Source organism: Coffea arabica, chromosome 7e, assembly GCF_036785885.1.
Source record: "Coffea arabica cultivar ET-39 chromosome 7e, Coffea Arabica ET-39 HiFi, whole genome shotgun sequence".
In the NCBI taxonomy this organism is placed as follows: Eukaryota; Viridiplantae; Streptophyta; class Magnoliopsida; order Gentianales; family Rubiaceae; genus Coffea; species Coffea arabica.
This window is the reverse complement of record NC_092323.1, coordinates 8,351,234-8,376,614: the sequence shown is the minus strand read 5'-3', so window position 1 is coordinate 8,376,614 and position 25,381 is coordinate 8,351,234. Positions and strand designations below refer to the sequence as shown.

Genomic DNA, 25,381 nt, shown 5'->3' with positions numbered 1-25,381 from the left:
TTGGTTACACACTTTGATTTAGCTTTGGCTAGTCTTGCTGGAAGAAAGGAAGAAATCAGAGAAAGCACCCAAAAAAAATAAAAAATAAAAAAACTGAGAAAGAGAGAGAGAGAGAGATCACGAATGGGCAGCAGTAGTAGAGAGAAGGACAGAGATCTGGAACGTTTGATACCCATAGGAAGCTTAGGAATCTCCGACAACGTTAATGGGCTTGCCTCCAAATCCTCTTCCCCCTCCGAATCTCCCCTCGCTTCCACTTCTTTATCTCATCATGCCGGCAAAGAGGTTTTCTTTTCTTTTCTTTCTTTAGCTTGCTCTTTTTTCTTTTTTTTTTTTGGTTAAAGGAAAAATTAATTTCCCTTATCCCGTATATTGACATGTTTCACATGCACGTCGTTTGCGTTACCTCTGTGTGATTATAGTAAATTGGCATTTTTTTTTTTTGAAGTTAAAAATTCTGGAATGTTGAGACAGTTCCTTAGTTACTTGCCTTAGCTATTATGTCTTCATATTATTGTTATTTTTTTTTTTTTCTAAGGAGGGCAGAGAGAATGATCGAAGCATCTGCGAATTTTTTTTAAAATAAAAAATGTGAATATAGAACACCTGATTATAAAAGCTTTTCTGTCTGTTTTTGGGAGTTGAGTTATAAAAGAACAGAATTGAATATCGTCTATAGTGTTTTAGCTTTATCTTAAAAAAAAAAAAAAAAAAATTGTTCTAGTTGGGGTTCTAAGCACAAACTTACAATCAGAGGAAATCAGTTAAACCAACAATTTCCCTCTCTCTTTACACGATAATTTTAATTTCATGTGGAAAGCTTTTATTCCATTCCTTTTACCATTATTGATTTTCAAGTTACTCAAATTAGAGCAATCTTTTTTTTCCTCCTCTTCTCATTCCTTTTGGTCCCAACAGAACTCGATTAGGTGATGATTCATGTCACCAGGACTAGATTGTATGGAATGAGGTCTGTTAATTTGTATTAACCCGAAATAACAAATGAAACAAAATGAAGGCGTTATGTTCCTATGCTTTTCTAGGGAACAAGAATCTATATCAGAGAATCTTGAGCTTATTAATTCAAGAAACTGAGGTCAGCAGTCTCCAAAGCTAAACTTGCATCAGTAGTGACAATTGTCTCTTAGGTATTGAGCTTTGTCATCTTACGTAAATTTTGTTCTCTCACACACATTATATGGACTTGGAAGTGCAAATGGATTCTCAGGTAGCTTGTTTAAGTTTGATTCATCTGCTCACGTCTAACGATACCTCTCATTTTCATTTTCCTGGTGTCACAGGCATTTAGCAAAGTCATTCGTAGCTGGGCTTCTAAAAAGTTTATGTCGGGATGGTTAGTTCTCTTGTGCTCTATCGTGTTTCCTTTACACTAAAATACACAATTTGGTTCAATTACGAATTGGCGCAACTCAGAAATTAGAGGGTTGAATAAGGCAGCATGCGGTGCTGTTGCAGCTGAATTTTTTTCCAGTCACCAGTTGTGATGACTTGCTTTAGAATGAGCGGAACTGAAAATTATTTGGTCATTGCATTCGATACCGCCAGACTCTGTGTTTCGATGATGAAGTTTTAGGTGCTTTAAGGAATAGCACATCAGAAGGAAACGTATCGCACTGAGGCGTTCCCTAGTTGCTGCATGGTTAATAGACATTGCATCTTGGATAGATATGCTTCTCTATTTTCTTGAATTCATCTAGCAAAAGTAGCAGTTATTGCAGGTATATATGTACATGATTTTATTACATTGTTTTGCAGTGTCATCTTGTTTCCAATAGCCATCACATTCTATATCACTTGGTGGTTCATTCATTTTGTGGACGGGTTCTTCTCCCCCATCTATGCTCATCTGGGGATTAACGTATTCGGTTAGTGTACTAGCTGTATCTACGTATCAGTTTCATGTCTCATAAATGATGAATGTTATTTTATTCATCTGCAGTTTTTAACAGTTAGTTGGCCAATTCGACGAGTCCCCTAAATATGCACCCTTCAATGTACGCAAATAAACTTGATGTCTGCAGTAGAATGGTGCAGTATTTAGTATGCTCCTTAGAATTTGGTTGTTGAAGTATGTTAGCCGCAAATCTTGTTGCTCAAAGTAAATAATTCCTTGGGATAATCAAATTGACTAGACAACGTTCACAGGCTATATATAGGGGTATCACTTCCCTGTTGAGATGGTTGAACAAGATATTGGATGCATTACTGCTGGCAGAAAATGCATCAATTAAACTTGCTGACTTTAGCAATTTGTTCTGACAGGTCTTGGATTTGTTACCTCGATAACTTTCATATTTTTGGTTGGAGTCTTCATGTCATCATGGTTGGGTGCCTCTGTTCTCGGATTGGGAGAATGGTTTATTAAGAAAATGCCCATCATGAGCTACATTTATAGTGCTTCAAAGCAAATCAGTGCTGCCATTTCACCAGGTAAACCAAATTCATACAAAAAGGAGTGTAGTCACATAAAGCACAAGGATTTGACACAAGTTATTGTTCCAGATCAGAATTCACATGCGTTCAAGGAAGTAGCAATCGTCAGGCACCCACGTATCGGGGAGTATGCACTTGGCTTCATTACATCAAGTGTCATCCTCCGCAAGAGTTCAGGTTCAGAGGAGCTTTGCTGTGTTTATATACCCACCAACCACCTTTATCTAGGAGATATATTCCTCATCAACTCGAAAGATATAATGAGACCGAATCTCTCTGTTCGAGAGGGGATAGGTAAGAATCCAAGAGAAAACTACTTCCTGCAAATCTGTTTACACTTTCTTCGACTGTTAACCCAAATTCATGACAACCTGAGTGTGTATATTTTGCAGAGATAGTCATATCTGGAGGCATGTCAATACCCAAGATATTGACCATAGTGGATGTGCAATCCATTCTATCACCAAGAGTTGGAAAATTTGCAGTTCCACAAGTTTAATGGTCATTTACAAATCTTAGAACTGGTACTTTTCAGGAGCATTTGAATGAACCACTGTAAAGCCTCAACTTGCATGGTAGGAAACCCTTGGATGCTACAGCCTAGGAGAGATCCATTTTTTCCTAATATTTGAACTTTGTTACTAGTTATCGGTAAATTGTGGTTGTCACTTCTGTGCAGCAGTTGAATTTGGCTGGTTATCTGAGTAATTTTTATCAGGTTAAAGTTCGAAACAGTCTTGTCTTTCTTGGCGCTTAATAATGCATTTGAGGAAATTAGCATTTGTTAGTCAAGATGCATGTGTTCCTCTCTTGCAGGTGCTGAAGTATGTGAATGGGAAAACACAACAGGTTTAAGATGGTTTCAGAAACACCGCAAAAAAATCATTTCTCGTAATTGTTCTAATATAAGCTACGCCCATGGAGAAGTAAAAAGAAAAATGGGGAATCCCGACTATGACAGATCATATTTCCTTCGAACCAAGTACTGGAATCAGTGGAGAAAACACCCGCAACTGTAACATCTTTTTCAAGATAGGAATTGATATCTAATGCATTCAACAATTTCAATGTATAAAATAAGGGAAAAAAAAAAAAAGAACAACCACGTCACAATGAAATTTTCTGACGAAGCAATGAAATGCGTAGAGATTCGAAACAACAACTACTGCGAAAGCACTCCGCTGGTTTTCTTTCATTTACAAAGATGTTAAAATTAAAGTTGGAGTTGTTCGTGAAGAAATTCATAAGCAAGAATGGTGGAGAAACAGCAGTTCGACTAAGCTTCAACATCCGACCAGTTCGAACGACTTTTCACCCTAATCCTGCATGGCTCCAGACTTGATAGGCCCAACCGTGCATGTGACTGATGATGAATCATCACTTAAACAAAAGACAAGGGATTCATGCGACCTATGCACGCAGCGTCCGTTGTCGTCCAGCGGTTAGGATATCTGGCTTTCACCCAGGAGACCCGGGTTCGATTCCCGGCAACGGAAATTCGTTTTTTTTTTTTGGTTTAGAGTGTCATCTAAGTCGACAATTTGATATTAGTCGTGGCAACCGTGGAAGCAAACCGTCTTCGCCGGCCTTAGTTTCACTTTCAGCTTCCGCTACTTGAATTTTTTGTTCACATGGTTCTTGGCAATCTAGAGTCTGGACTCCATATATATTTTTTTAATCATCATTTAATCAGACTAGGATATTTTGATGGGGAACATTTACAAAATAATTGCGAAACCAAAGCAAGGTTTGTAAAATCGGGATCCTACGTAGAATCGATTTTAGTTTCACAGAATCGGATCGTAGGATCGTAAGATCCCACCAAAAGTTTCTAAATTTACTAAATTAATAAATTTCAGATTCATATACCATTTTGTACATTCTAAAAGATATTAAATAAATAAGTTACTCATAAATATATAGTATTTTTTACTTACTGTCTGATAAGTAATAAATATATAGCATTTTTCTTTTCACAATTATAGCCATTGCAAAGTAATACTATGAGAAAAGCCAGGCTAAATGTTGATTTGAGTTGAAAATTTAGAAGAAATTAGATTTTTCAAACTTGTTAACAAAAAGTTCAAAAGCATACGTCCACGGCAGCCCATCTTTCTGGTCTAAATAGGAAAATCTGGACAATTAATGCACCTTTCTAGCTTAAGAACAAAAATAAAGGCCAGGAAATCATAAGTTCGAGTGACACCCAATATTTTTTGACTGAAGGAATGGACTTCTTGAACACAAAGCTACCTTACAACCTTGTCTAAGAAGAAGAAAAAGTTATCTGTCGAAATAAAGTTCTCAAGATATCAGAAACTCAATCTTGCATGAAATGCTTAGCTATTGCAATCAATAGTAAGCAAACAATAATCTATGTGAGCTGAAGCACTCTTGTAACAATGAAGGTTGGTTGGTTGGAGCTGCAGCGGTGGAGAAGAAGTGAAAACTGAAAATGAAGGTTGAAATGAAGAATGAAGAAACGAGTCAACGACAGATGACTGAGTTTTTTTGACTTTTTGAGGCAAAAATTGTTAAAAAATTGCAATTAAAAGCTGCAATTCTTTGATAAATTACAAACCTACCACAAATATTTTCATTTACTTGCAAAATGAAACCTCGTATTTCACAAATTTGCAAAAAATTATAAGATCGTACGATCCTACACGATCCTATATAGATTAATACAACTTACGACTTTGAATATAATCCGGATCGATTTTGGTTATCCGAATCGTAGGAGATCGTGCGATTCGGATTGCGATTTTGACAACACTGAACCAAAGTCGATACTAAGAGTGCCAGTAACCAATGAACGGAAGAGAAAAAAGTCTTACGGAAGACAATCGCCAGAAACACCAATATCAAATGGCGCATTTAATACAGTTTTTACAGCAGACAATTGACCATGCAATTCCAATTGCTGTTCCCTGCAACTTGCTTCACGAATCACGACACATTTACAGTAATCTGTAGGAGTCTAACCACCATTTAAGAGAATGTTCTCTGGGGATATTTGCAAAAAAATGAGAGAAAACTAGATGCTTAGCATTCTCTAGCTCAATGAGAGCAAAATATATTCATCCCCGAAAACGAAAAGCTAAAATATGTAAAACCCCAAAAAGAGAGACCTCTCCTCCCAGCACTCAAAAGAACAGCCCAACTAACACAAGCACCAAAATAAGCCTTCATCAGCTGTTAAGGGTGGAAAGCACTCCGCCTGGTGCAGTCGGGATCACCACCTCCCAGCCAGGCCCTTTAAGGGGAAGCACAGTTGAATCTGAGCCAGTCTTTCCATCTTGCTCTGAAGAAACAGCAGCAAGATCACTCCTATCTAAAACCCTTTCTAGATCATCTTCACTAATATCCGTCTGGATCCATTTCTCCTCGGCAGTTCCTTCATCTCGGAGAAGCGCCAGCAGATCCTCTTCCTGAATATGGGAGTTTATCTTAACTATGAAAGGAAAATAAATCTGATGTTCTGAAAGTGTTTTAACTAGATAAATGCCTATTTAAGTATCGCTGAGGACAAACTTGATCTCACATTTTTCAGAGTGGAGAAAACAAGTTCTTCCAGTTTAGGGCATAACTTAGTTAAACCTTCAAGGAAACAACCATATGCAAAAAAAATTTATTAAAGGAAAAAACATGTAGGAAGAAGTACAACCTCAACTGCCTCCATTGAATTGGGCTTGGTTCTTTCTTGCTTAAACTGCCCTTTACCAATTACCACGTGTTCGAGCTTTAATTTACTGAATGCTCTTTTCAGCATAAGACCCTGATAACAGTTCACAGTGTTTTTAATCAGAAGAAAGCAGCGTAAAGCCAAAACCAAATATTGAGTGAGAAGAGAGATACCTCCACCGATTGGGCAGTCGCTAGCCTGTAAACATGAACAGGCTTTGTTTGACCAATTCTGTGACATCGATCCATTGCCTGTAAATCCATTTGAGGATTCTGTTACACAAGCAAAATTAGTCAGATACATTGAACCACAAAAGTGTTCAAGTAGAAAAAGTTTTAAAAAATCCATGTCCGCATTCTAATGAGATGACAATGAAGGGAACCATAAGGATAAGATTAGGAAGATACCCAATCACTGTCATATAAAATGCAGGTATCAGCAGCAGTAAGATTGATGCCCAGCCCACCAGCTCGGGTGGAAAGAAGAAAGATTCTGTATTTACTGTTCACATCATTGAACTCCTGTATCTGTTTGTTCAAGTAGATTATTATCAGTCAAAACAATTCCATATCCCTTTAACTAACACCATTTAAGTGCAATGCAGACTATAGAAGAACTCACTCAATTCCGTTTTAGTAAATCACTGTTTCTAGATCAAACTAACAAGTTTTGCTGACGTGTTCTACTATTTACTTAGATCTCACAAATATAAAGTTCAAATTGAAACCAGGATTTCTGCAATTGAATGGAGGGGTTGGCAAAAATTCACATAACTGAAACTCGTGTCCAGAAAAGACCACAAAAAAGAGTAGCATCATGCCCAATGAAATGGTGCTATGTGAACTCCAAGAAACAGCAAGAAGCAAATTAAAAACAAATACAATATTTTTATCTAAGCTTATGAGAAATTGCTGCAAAAATTTTCGAGAAATCCAAACTGAATTATATATAAAGAATGCACCAAGATACAGTGCAACTTTAAGAGATGTTCATTACCTGCCTTCTCCTTTCTTCCAATTTCACTCCGCCATCAATTCTGCAAACTTCAAAACCTTTTTCAGCAAAATAATAATCAATTATGTCCAAAATCTTGGTCCATTGAGAAAAGATCAGAACCTGCATTGCAGTTACAATATGAAAAAGAAAACTTCAAGATCAACAAATTAAAGGACAAAGTAGAGCATAAAAGCAACACATTGAACTAATTAACTACACAAATACTTTGTGCTGACGAGCAAATAGCTTTCCCACTAATCTGTCCAACAAACGAAACTTTCCACACTGCTCAACTATCTGGTCTACCGGTGGGAAGAAATCTGTCAAAAGAGTATGAAAACACAATTAAAATCAACAAGAAGCTCATTGTGAGAAAATCCCATCCATAGTTGTAAAGGACATACAAGAACCATCAAAGGCAGACTCCAATAGGTCAGGGTGGTTGCAATTCTTCCGAAGCTGAATCATCAAATTATTAAGTCTCCCTTTCATGCCACGTCCTGCATTTTTAACAGAAATTGCAAAAAATGCTTAGACACTTCATCTTATTGATATCCAGATTCCAGAAATCCAGAACACACATCCTATTTCTTCCATAAGTAAAACTCCGTAACTACCAGAGGCTGCCTTCTCCCGTAGATAATCTTCTAGTGTCTTATTCAATAGATGATCTGTGAAATTCTTTTGATGATCAGTCATGGTAGCATATAAGATTATTTCTTTTTTCCGAGGGAGCATTTGTTCCACATCTGATTTCAACCTCCGCAGCAGAAAGGGACGTAAGATCGAATGGAGTTTTGCCACCACCTGTAGGTTTTGTAAAAACCAGTTACAAACACTAAAATTCATAAAATCTTCCTAGGAGGAGCTCCGTTAGAAAGCAAGTATTTACCTGAGTTCTTCTCTTCTCTTCCAATTCTTCCCTTAAAGCCTCATTGCTGCCCTTTCCAGAAAGATCAAACCTGAGATGTAGGCGACAACATAAGACTTCAGTTGAGGAGAGACCAAAAAAATCATGATTACTTGCAATAAATGATTGTAATCTATGCAGGTAAGTACTCAAAACATATGCCCTTCTCCCCAAACTCAACTTCCAAAAGAAACAAAGAAAATGTTTTAAGTGCAAAGCTTTGATACTCAAACAGTACAAACATTATGGCCCATCTGACAGTCTGTTCTTTGTTACTAAAAGAAGGTTATATTTTGTTTAAAACTAGAAATTGCATAAGTATGGTGAATAATTTGTTAAAATTCGTAATAGAAATTATCATTTCTTAATCACATTTGGCAATCCAAAATGCAAATAAACATAAATATCTATAATCAAGACTAAAAATACAGAATTCTCAGCCACAAAGGCAACTGCACAATCACTAAAACATTACAATATACCAGGAAAGTTAAACCCTGTGATTGACAGTGAATCCATTGAGAACATCACAATGAGATCAAGGTTTTAAATACATAAAACAAAAGACCATAAAGAATCAAACATAAAGGCACCTAATTACTTGGCCACACTAAATTGCTGTAGAATTAACAGAATCAAAAATCACAGCCGCAATGACAACTTCAAGCACAAAAATATTACATTGTACTGGGAAAGTTAATGCAGTGATTCCATAGACAAAAATACCATGAGATTAAAATTTTTAAATACAGGGAACAGACGACACACTTCATCATGTAATGAAGCAAACATAAAAGCACCTTCCTTGCCCAAGAGGAGAGCTGTAATAAACACAAGAGCTATAAAGGCTTGAGTGCTTGTATAGAAATTATTTCAGTGACAAGGATTCTAGGATATGATTTAGAACAAAAGTTCACTACCATGATTCAAATTCTTGATCCGAATTGAATATGTCCGGCAGAATAAAATTCAACAACGACCAGAGTTCTGTCAAGTTGTTCTGCAGAGGTGTCCCAGTTAATAAAAGCCTGTTTTCAACACGCAACAGCTTAAGTTCTTTAACTAATTTGCATTGTGAGTTCTTCAACCTGTGCCCCTACAAGAGTAAAGAAATGAATCAACTTAAAAGCAAAATGAAGAATTACCTCAAATGATGAAAATGCAGTAGAGAAAGTATGACAGGGAAGAAGGTAATATCTGAAAACCATAGAAGTCTGTATACCTCATCAACCACCATATATTTCCAGTGATAGTGTCTCAAGTGCTTTCGTGCATCCCTCATTGCAACTTCATAGGAGGTAACTACAATCGGGAATTTAGGACCTATTGTATTTGGCATGTATTTTCTCCTTATTTCATCCCTTTCTTTCCAATAACCATGGTATATGATTGCATTTAGTGAGGGTGCAAACCTACAGAATATTTTGGGGTGAAACAACGAATCAGCATCAAGCAGGTATCCAATTGAACAAAGGAAAAAAGTGCAGTTTAACTACAGAATCAAAGAGTGATTACAGAATTGAAAATAGAGAACAAATAAATTTACCGGTTTATCTCATTCAGCCAGTTTGAGAGAGTGGAAAGAGGAGCAATAATTAAATATGGTCCATCCAAACCATTTCCTTTCAAGTGCGCAAGAAATGCAATAGTTTGTATAGTCTTTCCAAGACCCATTTGATCTGCAAGTATTCCATTCAGCCCATTTTGCCACAATGAAATCAACCACTTAACACCTTTAAGCTGATAAGGCTTCAGCTTTCCACCGGTCAACAACGGCACCAGTTCAGCCTGCTCTTTCTCATTTCTCTCTTCCTCTGTAAGGTTTGAATCCTCCAAAGAGACACCTTCTTTAGATCTTGTGAGCATGGCTGCAACAGCTCTTTTCGCCTTACTCTGCAGTAACTCAATCAGGAAACTCGGATTACACCAAAGAGCAAGTATAGACCCCCTAGATTACAGTATGATCTACACAGTTTGTTTCTCACTAAAGTTGACCTAGTTAATATTCAACAGATTCTAGACTTGAGGAAATTCAGAAAGAAAACCAAGAAAGCACCATGTGATAGTCATTGATCTGATATATAGTATTCTACAGGTCAACCTAATTTCCTAGGGTACCTCCCAACTAAAGCTCACTTTTCCTTGCCTTAAATAGCATACTGCAGTTGTTTTGAATAGTACTTGCATAGTAGGTGAAAGATCAAGCTGCAAGAATTATTTTGAGACATGTAGAGATGAGCACAACTCCATTTAATCGTGAAGAATTTGAAAAAAAAAAAAAACTGTGGTTCAAAACAGGATAATAGATTATGTGAACTTCATTTGGCTAGCATGCAATTGCGAGTGTCAGATGAGCATTGATCTGATGAAATGATTAATTATTTAAAATTGTTTGCAGCAGCTACTAGGAACATGATAATACCACTTACAAAATATTAACACATTGTGTTCAGGTTGTAAAAGATGTTAAAATTTCCCCAATTTGCAGCCACGAATAACATAAATGCCTATACTTTGATATAACAAATGACATCATGAAGACCTCCAGTATAGGGGAAAGCATGAATATCAAATGTAAAATGAAAAATGGAAGGAAAAAAGGAAATACATTGTTGTAATTTGAGGCTGCCTTTCTCTTTGAACCACGACCTTTCTTCTTTTCTTTGGTAGTCTGTTCATCACCCTCCAATCCTTTCTGATTACACAATACAAACACCACTGACTCAGCAGAAACTACAACTAAACACACTGATATCATAGAATCTACAGATTTTTCAGGTCCTACCTTTGATATGTCATCCATGTTTTCCAGCAAAAACTCTGTATAAAGTTGAGTCTGAGTCAGAAGCTCATCCAGTTTGGTAAACTGGATGTCATTCAATACAGGAACCTCATCAGGTTCATTTGAATTTGCTTTTGCCCGCTGTTCTAGAAGCTTCTCTTCCTCTGCAGCCATAGTTTCTGTTATGAGAGAAGAATCTCCATACTTAGCATCAAGCAATAGTTCTCCCTCCATCTTGACACAATTTTTCTCCTTGCAAGCATCCTTCAAGGGAGACAAACAAATAAACATTACATGAAATAACCTGGATTGAACAGGAAACAAGAATCTGATTTTTTCAACGAGAAATAAATCATGTGAAACATGAAATTAAATGTAACTGCATCTCAAGTATTGCATTAGAGTACAACAAATGTTTTTCTGCTAGCCAAGCTCTTTACGGAAACAACATCTAGACCAGCCAATTCAATAAGCCACCATAATGAAATGTGCAAGAACAAAAGTCACTCTTATCATGTATTTCTCCAGCTAAAGCAAAAACGATGCCAAACCCCTCTTGACTGACTGCAATTGAAGATTCCCCAAAAGAGGGGGGAAACAAAAAAAAAAAAAAAAAAAAAAAACAGAAAATAAAGCTCCTGAACTCACTTTCTGCTATTATAGGCTTGAAATCACCCAATCCCCTCCTTTCCAAGCATAGAAATGACACACTCTCAGTCAAAGCCCTTTTCCTTCACACTTCTAAAATTACCAGTGGAGCTCACAATCAAACCTTAACATGATCAATGTAGCCCCTGCAGGCTTTCCTTTCACCACAAGCATATTAGACATGAACCCTGACCATTTACTTCTCAACGGAGACAGATTTTAAAAAAAAAAAAAAAAAAACTTCAAAAACAGGAAAAAACCATGGAGACTCAAGTAAACGCAATGAAAGGCTCTAAACCAAGTTTAATCGAAAAGAGGATGGGTAAAACCTTTCTTCACAGATGAATAAAATGACATGAGCGGAAAGAGAAATACAAAAGAAAAAAGAAAAATCATCACCGTAAAAAAAAAAAAAAGAACTACCAGAAGAAATGGTTGTATACCTCATCTTCAAGAACAGAGGTAGGAGAATCAGCCTGAGGCTCGTCTTTCACTCCGTTCTCAGCCACCATCTCTGCTTCAATCAACCCCTGGTACACTCAAATTCAAAACAAAAATTAAAACATCAATCTACTAAAACCCTAGCTCTCTTTTCCCCCCATTTTCCAAAACTCCAAAAAAAAAAAGGAAAAATTCATTTTACAGCTCCAAACGAAAATCAGACGTCCGATAAACGCATTAACGCATGATACAGAAAAAAAAAAAAGAATTATTAGTGGAAAACCTTACTCGAGTCTCGGAAAAATAAGGAGAAACAACCGGAACCGGAAGAAGAGCTTCAGGACTAGACCAGAGGGAATGGGTGGCGTCTCAGTATATGAAAAGTTTTCAGCTTTATAGAGAATAAGACTGATGGATGGAGTGGATTTTATAGAGAAGAAGTCTTTTTTCACGTAACAGTGCAATTTTTTTAAAAAATATAATACGTATATTACAATTTGTGGAATGCGACTTTTTAAGTGAATGCCCGTTCCTGAGCGAGCGGCATTGGGCGGGAAAATGGAGTGGTTTGAGTTCGCCCTCGGGTTTCCAACGTTATATCGAGCAAGCCATCATAAATTTTTTTTCTTAATATATAGTAAATGTTTGATCCCCCCCCCCCTTTTTTTCCCCTGTACTCATAGTAGCAGAATTTTTTTCCTATGAAAAAATGAGGTTTAACTTCAAAAAATTTCAGTTTGGATTGACGTATTTTTCAAATACAATGTTTCATCTATATAATATATTAAATATTTCAAAAAACATTTATAGTAAAATTTTTTAATATATACTACTACAGTAAAATATTTCAAAAATACTTTCAATAATAGCTAATCCTAACGGAGAGTAAATGTTAAGCATATTCATCTCGATCTTAAAAAATAAATTTAAAAAATTGGCACTCATGTGCTAATTCTGAAAGCTTGTATTGAGTTCTTATTTAAATTTTTGTTTTGGACACTCATCTATCATCATACAAAAATCAATATAGGAATATATTTCTCAATAATATGTAACTTACTACTACAAATGTGGATGAAAATCTTCTGAATTGTTGTCTAAGGGTTAGTAATTTTGATTGTCATATAAGAACGTATGCACTTTCAATACTGCTTCATCTTCCTCTTATTTCTGAATACTAGCTTGGCATTTTTTTTCCAAAAAAATTTTACATTTTTCATAAATATATATTTTCAGTCACTTTTTTATTTTACATGCATCAAATTAATACAATACTTATTTTTTTTTATAAAAACACCAGAAAATAACAATACAAATGGAGTGCAATCTTTTTGGAATTTTTATAAAACGACAGTGAGGTCACGTGTGTGAGATAAGAAGGTAATCGCAATCTATGTGAAGAGAATTTTTTTGCAAAAATTTATGATCTGGAGATTCAAACCTCAAGACTATTACAGTAGTTCATAGCAAATGCTTTAAAAGGTGATCCATTCGACTTTACGCATGAAGTTCATGGGAGTGTTTATCTGGAATTGTGTAGAATAATTAGTGGCTAAAGTAGTATTCATGCCTTGAGAAAAAGATGAATAACGCGTGTTTTTTTTTCATACGCCAAACCCTGCCCTGCATTTCATATTGCGCTTCAAAACTCTCATGAAGCCCAGGCGTAAATCTTGAAAAATTAAAAGCACGTCTTGGTTATGGCGTTGCTATTTATAGGGAATACAACTGCCGACTCTTTTGCTGGTCACGGTTCAAAATGTAGGTTCCTACTTCCCAGCTTCAAAACCCAGCACGCAAAAGAGCGTTCTATTTTGACAATTCTAATTTTTTTTTATACAGTATAAAAAAAATAGTTAACTTTATTGAAAGAACAAATTTAGTTTGCTATTTTTTTAAAATATCCTTACATTAAATAGAGTACAATTTTATGGAATATTAATTATTCATGAAAACTTGAATTGATGGTCAAGAAAGAATCAATCCTCATTTTACATTATTTCACATTTTCAATTAAAAAAGTTTAGCCGCCTAATATTTCATTTCTTAATCAAAAAGTTTCATCAGCCTAGTACTCCATTTCATTTTCAATTTCCGCCAATAAGCTTGAAAGAATAACAAAGTTAACTTTTCATATATCAATATATTTTGAAAAATTTAAATGTATTAAATAAGGTAATTTATTGTAATAACAACCTACATTGAATAAGAGCATTTTGAAAAAATTTAAAAATAACTATATTTTTCAATTGGAAAGTGGACCATATTTTGGAAACGAAAAAAAAAAAAAACAGGACTATCAAAGTAGAACGGACGGAGGGAGTACTATTTCAAGAAACAAAAATCGACTTAACCTCTTCCCCCCAAGGACGCTAATGTCTTGGAAGTGGAAGCGTTATTTGGGCTCAGTAACAACTTGATTCCAATATCCAATCACCCAAATTCACACAAACGATGTTTGCTTTAGGACAACTTTCAACACAAATCATTTACTACCACAAAACAACGAAGATAAAAGTGGTTGCAAAAATATGTTACTGCAATCTTAAGAAAACGTGGATGGATTAATTATGAAACATAACATGTCCGTAGGTGACTTTTCTCCCAGGAAGGCAGTAGTAGTGGGCTTTATTTATGAAACAGAATGGCCCAGATTGTAGTATCCTTCCCGGAGAAAACCCTTGACTCGTGGAGTATAATCAACATAATAGTACATTAGGACTGGTGACACAAATTATCAAACCCCATATACTCGTGATTTTGCAGCTTCTCAATCATGCTTGCTATGCCAACCCCACCTGCAACAATATCAGGAACCATTTTGCTTCATTAGTTGCAACACCATGAAACCAAATATTAAACGACAAGAGAATGATACTCCTACTTCCTAGACAGTTTTTGTTTTGTAGAATTTGTGAATGTAAAAGAAGTGTGAAAATGATTTGTACCTAAGCTGATTGCGCTGACAAAAATAGTCAGTGCCAGTATGAATATGATCAAAGATGCCCTGCCAAGTATTGCAATTATCCTCCTTACTACGTGCTGACCAACGAGGGCAGCAACTGTGGCAACTAAGACAAAATATGTAGCTGCAACAAAATACCAATGGAGTCAGAGAATACATGAAAAGGAGTTTCTTTCTTTTTTTTTTTTGGGTTTTGAATCTAGGAGTTTCTTTCATCAACAACATATCCGGAGATCGATTTCTTTACCATAAGGAACTGGGAATCGGTTCAGTAAGTAGTACTGTACTACTGACATGGAAGATGAGAACGTCATTGCAAAAGTCGATGTTGCACTTGCCACCTGACAAGAGATGTAAACATCTCAAAACGAGATTGAAATGGAGTATTGACTACTGAGATTGAAATGGAAAGGAGAATTCTTTACAAAGATGTACCTGCAGTACAGAACCAAAAATAAAATGTACCTGAGGAGGAACTCCCAATTCTAGAAAAAGGGGTCCCAAGACGAAGCCACCGCCTAGCCCAAGCAATCCTCCAACAACGCCAGCCAATATGCCCAAGCAACAGTAGAGAAAAATCAAGTTTGGTTTCCAAACTGTGATTTCCTTCCCCTTGGATGCGATTGTCCTCGTCCCTTTGTATAAACAAGTTGCTTCATATAAGGAAACTGAAGCTGCAATTGGTACCTTGACAAATGTAAAAATTATTTTGCAGGATTATTTTGAGAATTGCCTCACAGCACTTGATCAACTTTTTACTGTTGAAAATCTCATTAGATAAAAATTTTACCTGCAGGAAGTTCAGTGTCCAATATTTGGCAGAGCATGTCTGTGTGTATGTCTGCAAGGAGACTCGTACAGTATGAGATTTGTGTTATTGCAAAATGGATCATAAAAAATACCGAGTATTATTATTGCTAGCATCAAATGGTTAATCCATCATACTGCCAATGCACAAGGTTTCCAGAAGATCCGAGGAGGAAATATACTCTTTTGAAGCAGGATGAGATCTATGATCTTGGAAAGTTTCTTAAGAAACTATTTTTGCTGTTTTCAAATGTTATGGTATTGTCAAAAGAGTACCTTCATAATCTGAATAGCCAGGAAAGCTATCCACACAAACAATAACAGACATAACTCTTTCCAGTAGATGTTGTACAGCAGGGGAACCTGAATGTAAATAATTAGTTACTAGTGAACTTTGAAACAGGTTGAAGGGTAACTATTGCAAAGAGTTTTAGAGGTCTATTACAGGACACACACAAAGGGAAGAAAAAACAAAAAAACAAACGACAGTTGTGGACCTATAACTTACTTTCTCATCTGCATGAGCAGATGGACCACCTGGTAGAGGCTTATATTCGTTTCCAGGACCCTCTGCATTGTAATGAGTGAAATTATAAAATAGTATACAGCATCAGTTGTATTCATTTTTATCAAGCCAACCAAATGCATATGGATTAGTATTTGATGAACTTATGTTAATTCTTTTGCTCATTTGCTTGAATAGCTTTGCAGTACAGTTGCTAGGTGGATTTATACAAACTTTATTAATTAAAAGACGGTTATTACTAACGCACTCACCATTTAATTTAGAATTTGATTGCGCCACTTCAGCTGCTTCCTGAAATTAAAGCAGAATTTCAAGCTTCAGTGAATGCAGTGACTAACACCCAGGTCCAATTCGAGCCAAACAGCAGTGGAGTACCCTTACCAATTTCATCTTAGTTTCCTTGTTCCATGTCTCTAGTCCTTTAAAAAATGCTTTAGAAGATGTTCCTATCACAGTTAAATTTATCGTGTTAGATTACTAGCTGCCTTATTGATACTCAGCAAATTCTCAGACACATATAAAGGATCCATGCCCTATTGCATATGGTCCTAACAATAAAAGAATTTGATAGTGATGGAGCACCATTTCTGTCTAAATTCTGATCAATCAATGTAAAAACAATACGTCCATTGGAGTTTTAGGAAGACGATGGAGGTAAAAGTTTCTCAAGCATGAAACCTCCTCATACGTTGAGTCAAATTCATTTGCATGTAGTGAACAGAATCAAAAGGATTGGCATAAAGCAAAGGTGATATATTACCTATGAACAGGAGAATGAGCAGCACTGTAACCATCCAATCGGCAAAGATGACGTTGAAAGCCACCCCAATGCTGATGCCAAGCATGAGCATAGGTTGAAAGAGCAGAGCCAGATCATAGTCTATCAGAGGCAAGTCTAGTGTTGGGTGCCTCAGCCTCAGATTGTAATATACTGTTGAACCAGCTGCACCCATTATCATACCTATGATGGAAACAAACAGAGGATGGACTCATACAAGGAGAATTGAGACTGATGCTGCTTATAAATATTTGCTGAGAATTGGACTAAATGCCAGGAAAAGAATGGCAGAACTATATGGCTCTTGATTATTTTAACACGTTCTACATTTGATTGCATGGTCCGGGGATGTTATTTGAGTGTTTGTATCTAGTCTTTTACTCCCGTTCGTTTTCTTTTAAGTGCACCTTTCATGAAAATTACGAAATTAACCAAATTAAAGATCAGAAACTGACATTTAGAAATGGCAGTTGATGACTTGGGATCAAACCCAATGATCAAAGAGAGCATTGGAACGAAAATTCCACCGCCTCCAACGCCTCCAACACTTCCCAGTGCTGCTCCAAGGAACCCAACCACAGTTCCCACCACCAGTTTCCAGCCAAATTCCATCTCCTGTTCAAATGAAAAAAAAAAAAAAAACAAATGGAACGAATCAAAAAACACTTCCACAAAAGTTAAAGAGGATAAAATTTACTCCATGAAGCAAATAAGAGTTGCAAACTACAGAGGACAAAAGTTGATACTCCTCTAGGACATTCCCGTTGACAGCTGAATTGGACCAGTTGATGTTACATGCATGATCAGACGTAATTTGCATGAACATAAAGTGATACGCCTAATATAGAAATAGGAATTCACAAGAGAAAAAAAACAAAAACACTATCCTTTAGCAAAGCAAAGTGTAGTTAAGTACAGAAAAATGGTTGCGAAAATAAGGAACATGGGCTTAGTTAGACAATTTTTGAACTTACGGGCCAAACATGTTGATAAGAAGATTTTCCACTTTGCCAGAGGAAATGCACCAATCGAACTATGAATCCTTGCCTCATTTCCTTCTCCACAATGTGTCCTGGCTCGACGGTTTTCAGGAGCCTTTCAGCACTGCCGATGTCACTGGCTGTAAACAAAATCCAGCAGAAAAACCATGCTGCTGTCAATGCAATCGCCTTGGCTCTTTGGTTAATCCCAAAAACTCCCTCAGCCATGATGCTATTCTTAGCTTTACTTTCCTGTGTTAGGGTTCTTGTGTACGCTAGCTCTACTCTGCATGCAGATGAAAAGAGGAGTAAAATCTTGAGGATGAAGAGGATATGAAGACGATAGAAAATGGCAAGTCCTGTTTCGTCGTCTACAATATTTATAAATCTCCCATATGAATTATCAAGCTCCGGGCACATATTTTTTTGTTTTCTTTTTGTCTTTTTGGCGTACTTCTTAACCTAAGGGTACTTATTGGTCTATTCAGATCACTGCAGAATGAAAAGTTGCTTGCCATGCATCTTTTAGAATGTGGTTAAAAGCAAATATTACTGCTGTACGAGTTACGGTGTGCACTAACGGGAAGAGGCTTTGATCATGTGAGATAGCATGGACAGTTGAAAGCATGGTGCTTCAAACGACTAAAGCAGACCAAGTTCCTTCTCAGAAATTCTAACCGTTAAACTTGGAATTGGAAATTCTACTTTGGAGCCTACATTCTTTTTGGCTATTACACAAGCATAGAAACACTCCACAAAACATGCTTTCCAGTACAGTAAAAATCTAAACAATCATCATCTCCTCATCTCACCCTGCACTGCAGGCCCTTGTAGAAAGGATGATTCATGTTCATTCTGGTGCCACTTTAAGCAAATAATAGTTAAGATCAATATCATCTGATCAAAGTCTGACATTCGGCATACTTTCAAGATTATGATTATTGTATAATATTACGATCGAACTACTAATTTCTTCAAAATATTAGTATTGTTTTGAGACAACATATTACTCTACTCGTTAGTAATTTACACGATAAAGAACAGAAATCCGAATGCATATTAACCACATGTTACACATGTTTTAACCTTTCTTTTTGAGCATACATTCCTGAGATTTTTGCTCTCTTACCAAACGACAAATAAAAAGGGGGTTAAACTAGGAGATGTACGGAGCATATTTTTTGGGGTACTGTGGCTGCGTCTCCTTGCAATTTATTGTCGACACTACATTGATAATCAAATAGAAAACAAAATCAATTAAGATGGTAGAGTGGTTACTTTCTGCAAACGATCCGCCCTATAACGTCAAGAAGAAACTTCCTCGAAATTCTTCAAGAGTGTTGCGAAGCATCAGGTACATATACATATTATATACTCAAATATGAGTATGCTGGGACTGATGAGGACCATCAATCAGTATCTCAATGAAATTAATGATGCTTGGTGTGTCTTCAAGTAATGTCTCTGTGCCGCTCCTTCGCACTGCCATATGTAGATTGGAACATAAGTTCAACAATGATACCAGTACAAAAACCCCGGAACATAAAAGTTGATGGACACTAATACTACTAATTGATAGGAGGAGTTTCTATTATAGGAATTGTTGTTGTACTTCTGCAACTGCAACGCAGGCTAATAAACACTAAGCCAAATTACCATTGCAACTTAGGAAGCAATACCCAGGTAGTTCAGAAAACCGATGATACATAATAATCCACTAGTATATCATTTTCCTTGTTATTAGTATTAGTGCGTGATGGAACTGGCCTGCTGAAGCAAAGGGCCAATAGTAACATTTCAAATTTTGAACCATGAGATGGTTTTTTTTTTTTTTGATCTGCAACGATAATATTTGTATAACGTAATTTAGACTAAACTAAAAGGTATACAGACCTGACTAAATTAAAGGGGTGTTCTGACATTACTTTTGAAATTTTTTTATTACAGACAGAATTTAAATTCCCGATCTATATAGTCCAAAGAGAGACTTAAGTCCTTTTTTTGGTGGCTATTGAGCCAAAGCTCAGTGGTTGAACGAACCATGAGGTGGAAAGATTTTTTAGTACTGTCGGGATTTCAGTAGTTGAGGATAAGTTTATTTAAGTACTAGTGGTATTTATATTTTTGGAGGATGCTAATCTTCAGTGGTGCAAGTCATGGTGAAAATAAATACGTAAATAATTACAAATTTTTAGGCCCGTTTTAGGGGATTGTGCAGAGCTTGTGGCTGTTGTTCACCGGCTAATTCTTGGAAGGAAAAGGATCAGTCAGCCGGAGCGTCGAGAGTACTTGAAAGGGATCATTTTATTTTAGTGGGTTTCTTGACTATTCTCTTTAATTTCCTTCCTTTGATAGTTGATATTATAGCTGTCAAACAAACTCATTTAACTAAGTTGTCCATCCATATCCGTTCATGAATAGATGGGTATGGGTATTTAAATTTTTGCATATGGGTATAAATGGGTATTATTAAATAACCCATCAAATCCAATTAACCCATTTAGAATTGTCTTTCCCCAAATTTTCTCTCTTCCCCCACCCATTTTTTTTTTCAAAATTTTCACTTTGTCATGATATTAACTACTTTTGTTTTATTATTATTATTATTGTTTGTTGGTTTTATCTTATCATTTTATTTTCTTTTAGTTTGTTAACTTGCTCATTTTTCAACATTACCAATTTATGACAAGTTTTAGTCTCTTTTCTTACTTTTTCAAAATGAAATTTTAAAGTTACACACGAAAAAATGCTAGATGTTCAAAATTTTTGGATTAAGTTTTTATGTTAACTTTTATAGTACTTATTTCAAATTTTTATATTCCTATTGTTTAATTATTAAATAGTATGTAATTTTGCGGCATAGAGTACAGATGAGAAAAAAATTGATAATTAGATTTATTGAATATTATAAATAAATATTTAAAACTAATGATGAGTGCAAAGGATGGTATAAATTGATAACTTAGTTTGTAAAAATGAATATAAATGAATTTACAAAAAGTTAAAAATAAATGGGTTATAAATGAGTAATTGAGTTACCCAATTCATTTTTTTACTTACCCATTTATATCCATCTAATTAAATGGGTATAAATAGGTTGACTAACTTATACCCATTACCCATTTTACCCGTCCAAATCACCCATTTTGATACCTCTAGTTGATATACTGGTATGCTAGAGTTCTTAGAATCTTAGTACACGGGGCTGTATATATACGACGCACGACAATGTACTGAATGATCCCCCGTCAACACAGCTGCTCGTGTCTCTTTTGTTTCATTACAAATAATAGTGCATTTTTGCCTGCCCGTTTATTTCAAGTTTTTTTAGCAACTGTGCGATCTCAACCTCATGAAATGGGGCTAAGGCAGCAAAAGACCTTGTTTGAATTGTCACTCTCTCTCAAAAAAAAAATTTTATTTTCGTGAATACATTTTTTAACTCAAAATATTTTTTTTACAAAAAATTTTAAAAAATAGCAATTCAAACAGGCTCACTTAGCTACTAATTTGACAGTGGTGTTATTATCGCTGCCACATCTGGGTAAGCTGCTTAAAACCCACCCTATTTACGTGAGCATGCATTTCATGTTACTACGGCAAAAACAAACAAAATGACGTGGCTTCCACGAAACTTCTCCCTCGAGTTTGGGAATTAGGCCGCTTTAGGGGCAGGATGCAATTGCTAATATGCTATCCGGATATGTGTCTGTATTGTAGCCGCATCATCTCATGAGCAGGAAGAATGAAAGATCTCACTTTTCGTTGGTGACAAAGCTAAAAAGCTTAACCATGGGCAACTTCACGTGAATTGTTCCCTGACTTTTACAACTGGATCCTATTTCACTCGGATTCGAAAAAAAGATCCTCTTTCACTTTGTCTTCACGAGCATATCTGTCCCTTCACAATAATGGATCCGGCCGACAGAAGTTTTTGGGATTTACAGGCCAACAAACTAGGGAAGACGTGGACGGATTTTCCATCCACGAGTTATACATAAGACCATCCGCTAGGGAGGGCTATTTCGGATTGCCATGGCTTATTAAAAGACGATTAGTAGAGTTTTTTTTTTTTTTTTTTTACCACAGTACTTATAGACATTATAACATGTAAGCATAGTTAATAAAATACGTGATGGCTATGAGATATTATACACACACATTATCCAAAATTATTTTACAAAAGTACGATTAAAAGATTGGTGCAAAAATATGTATTTGGTAAAATTACACATATAAAGTCGTACATGAATAATATGAATATTGAAAATAGGTTAAGATTACTATATTTTTCAAGATTATACTATATTTATATCAATTTTAACTTTTTTCCTCATGTGTGAGACATTGAATTTATTAAAATTTATATCTCATTACTTTTGTACGTATAAATCTACATAATTATGTTAAATGTCAATGCCACCGTCATTTTGTATATAGTTAGAAAGATAATTTGTTATCCATATTCAAAATTTAATTTTTTTTTAAAATTGAAATATAATTTTTAAAGTATAATATATCAAAGGTTTATTACACACATGTTATACACCACTAATTAAAAGGTATGAATTCAAAACAATTTTGAAATGGACAAAATATGAATATTTTTCTAAGGAAAAATCATTCAAAACGTCCTTCACATATTACAATATGACTTTTTCATCCCTCACTTTTAAAAGTGTAATTTTACATCTCTTATAAATTTACATTGGTCAAAATTTATCCCTATTTAGGTTTCCAATTAGTTTTTTGTCAGAATCCACCATGTGCCTTGCACATGATCATTTTTTAAGGGCAAAATTGTCAAATCAAATTTTACACAATTCGATTTATAGTTTCTCATATTTTACAAAATAAATTGTTTTGTTCTCACATTTTACAAACTGATTTTTTTTCATCCTTTATTGATCATATGTATGAATACAAAATGAATTTTTTCATCCCTCACATTTATAAAATGAATAACATTTACAAAATGATTTTCCCTTATTGATCATGTGTATGCATAGTTTTGTTTTTAAACTCATATATATATATATACATATATCTATTTGATTTTACCTGAACAATACGAATAGCATGTGTACAACTACAATTAGCCTATTTAGACGAAATCAAATAGAAATATATTACATGCTATTTATACTGTTCAGATGAAATTAAATAGGTATATATATGAATTCAAAAAAATATATTAGTTTTTCATTCATGTTCATTTTCTTTTATTCAAAAGTTGAAAATAAAGAAGAGATTTCATTCTAAACATTGGCGAATATTTATATCAAATTAAATTTGGATAGAAAAAATAAACAAAGGAAAAGTATGACAAAAAAAGTAAATAATTGGCACTTTCAAAATTTAAGACAATCATAAAATAAGTAATTCAACTGTTGGTCTTAAAGGTGGCGAGTAGAAATTTTAGATTTAAATAGCAATTTGTTAGCATGACTATAGAATTCGAATTAGAATCCGTTAATTATATGATTTTATTATACAACTTAATAAATGAATTATTATCAAAAGAGAAAAGGTCACAAATAAGTTCATATGGTAAAATCAAATAGATATATACATGGGTTTAAAATTGAATTATTAATTTTAAATCCATGTATATTTCTATTGAATAGCATGTGTACAATTATGATTAACTTGTTTAGGTGAAATCAAATAGAAACATATTATACGTTATTTGTACTATTCAAGTGAAATCAAATAAAAATATACGTGGATTTAAAAAAATTATTCATATACATGATCAATGAGAGATGAAAAAAATTAATTTGTAAAATGTGAGGGACAAAAAAATTCATTTTATGAAATATGAGGGATATGAATCGGATTATATAAATTGTGATTTGACAATTTTGTCTCTAAAAAATAATCATGTACAAGGTACATGATGGATTCCGACCAAAAACTAGTTAAAAACATAGGTAGGAATCAAATTTAACCATCGTGAATTTGTAAAGAACATAAAATTACATTTTAAAAAGTGAGGAACGAAAAAAATTATTTTGCAAAATGTGATAAACGTTTTGAATAGGAACGTACGTTATTTAGATACATACAAGTATTTATTAACTAGAGATATAAGCAAGGAGTGAGACTAATTATTAAAATAGCAGAGATAATACGTTGTTCCTGACTTAATCACCGTGAACGAGAAACATGAAAATTACTCCAGCTTAAATCTGAATCATAACAGGCTGACCTCAAGTTCGATCCGTTCGTTCTACTCCAGTTTACATCTGGACCATTTTATGTTGACCTCAAGTTTTTTCAATTCGTTCTCATAAAAAATACATGACCGAATGCAAAGCTTTCGTGTGGCTGGACGTGCAAGGCCTTTACTAGCGATACTTTTCAGGACCAAGAGTATTTCTTGCAACACTATACATACCGAACAACCTAAAGCATTCCTTCTGCAGAGGGATGTGCTTAAGAATAACAAATATGCTATCTTTTTATCGATTCGGGTGCCAAATCGTCTCAAACCTTTTTTTTCTGGAGTGGGGATTTCGTTGGCAGTGTTGCCCATTTTTATGCAGGTGGCCAAAGTAAGGATGGCAATTGGCACCCGCCTTGCGAGAGGCTAATGGGGCGGGAAATTTTTTCCCCTGTTTAGATTGTTAAAAAAAATAAATATATATGTATATAATTATATTTATAATATTTAATTTAATTAATTATAAATTTATGATAATAATATTATTAATTATGTATATTATATAATATATATTAATATATATAATATAATTGATATTATCAATTATATTAATAATTATATATGTTAATTAATAAAAATTATTAGTTAGTTATACTATGTTTACTATTCCTTTCGTCTTATTGAACGTGTCATATTTTTTATTTTAAAATATTCAAAAATAATTGCCATGTTAAAAAAATCAAAACATTTTTTAACCTTTTTTTCAATATACTTCTTTTTTTTTTAATCATATAAATATTACCATTCAAATTTAAATTTTGAATTTATAAGAATAAAATTAAAAAAAGAAGTAAAAATATCACAATTAAACTACTATTTTTAAAAAGTTGAATTTTTTAAACATAATTAAATAAATGAAATGAAGGGAGTAATGCATTTATACTAAATTTTTAATTACATTTAATACAATAATACTTTTTTCTCCAAATAAAAAAATGCACAAGTGCAACAATGAGTTATTGATCATATTTGTATCAAAAGCGAAAATTTAATTATTTTAATTTTTATTTGATTATTTTTATGAGTTTCAATTGTAAAATTATAATGAATAATAATATGTGTTAATATTTTAATGCTTGATTATTTACTAAAATTTAACTATAATAAAATTATATAATAAATTTTTATTAGTCTGGCAGGGAAGCGGGGATGGGGAACGAGGCAGGGGCGGGGAAATTAGTAG

The 25,381-nt window shown here is 34.5% G+C and overlaps 3 protein-coding genes and 1 non-coding gene across 5 annotated transcripts; 2 read left to right on the top strand and 2 right to left on the bottom strand.

Annotated features, from left to right (window-relative positions):
• The first annotated feature begins 38 nt into the window (after nt 1-38).
• Nucleotides 39-3,132, top strand: LOC113697857 (protein LIKE COV 3). The gene is made up of 6 exons (XM_027217452.2): nt 39-285; nt 1,302-1,354; nt 1,777-1,886; nt 2,284-2,451; nt 2,524-2,748; nt 2,847-3,132. Exons 1-6 carry the CDS (start codon nt 124-126, stop codon nt 2,951-2,953), a joined length of 825 nt encoding a protein of 274 aa, XP_027073253.1. The 5' UTR covers nt 39-123; the 3' UTR covers nt 2,954-3,132.
• A 746-nt stretch (nt 3,133-3,878) lies between these two features.
• Nucleotides 3,879-3,950, top strand: TRNAE-UUC (transfer RNA glutamic acid (anticodon UUC)). The gene has a single exon. It is a non-coding gene; the product is annotated as a tRNA-Glu (tRNA).
• A 1,337-nt stretch (nt 3,951-5,287) lies between these two features.
• Nucleotides 5,288-12,407, bottom strand: LOC140011137 (ATP-dependent DNA helicase DDM1-like). 2 transcript variants are annotated; one of them, XM_072059529.1, is made up of 16 exons: nt 12,200-12,407; nt 11,919-12,005; nt 10,831-11,091; nt 10,654-10,740; nt 9,592-9,938; nt 9,268-9,457; nt 8,966-9,141; nt 8,028-8,097; nt 7,753-7,942; nt 7,540-7,635; nt 7,361-7,455; nt 7,136-7,255; nt 6,547-6,666; nt 6,313-6,411; nt 6,122-6,232; nt 5,288-5,885 (listed from the first exon to the last, which is right to left on the bottom strand). In XM_072059529.1, the coding sequence occupies exons 2-16, from the start codon at nt 11,985-11,987 to the stop codon at nt 5,646-5,648; spliced, it is 2,271 nt and encodes a 756-aa protein (XP_071915630.1). In that variant the 5' UTR covers nt 11,988-12,005; nt 12,200-12,407; the 3' UTR covers nt 5,288-5,645. The 2 variants fall into 2 exon arrangements, with proteins under 2 accessions (XP_071915630.1, XP_071915629.1); XM_072059528.1 differs by having other exon boundaries at nt 12,205-12,407.
• Nucleotides 12,408-14,461: 2,054 nt separating this feature from the next.
• On the bottom strand, nt 14,462-19,266 carry LOC113699003 (sulfite exporter TauE/SafE family protein 3). Its single transcript, XM_027219019.2, has 13 exons — nt 19,251-19,266; nt 17,967-18,258; nt 17,448-17,607; nt 16,975-17,175; nt 16,596-16,660; nt 16,466-16,505; nt 16,197-16,258; nt 15,965-16,051; nt 15,672-15,722; nt 15,347-15,568; nt 15,129-15,222; nt 14,865-15,005; nt 14,462-14,714 (listed from the first exon to the last, which is right to left on the bottom strand). The coding sequence occupies exons 2-13, from the start codon at nt 18,198-18,200 to the stop codon at nt 14,632-14,634; spliced, it is 1,440 nt and encodes a 479-aa protein (XP_027074820.2). The 5' UTR covers nt 18,201-18,258; nt 19,251-19,266; the 3' UTR covers nt 14,462-14,631.
• Nucleotides 19,267-25,381: the final 6,115 nt, after the last annotated feature.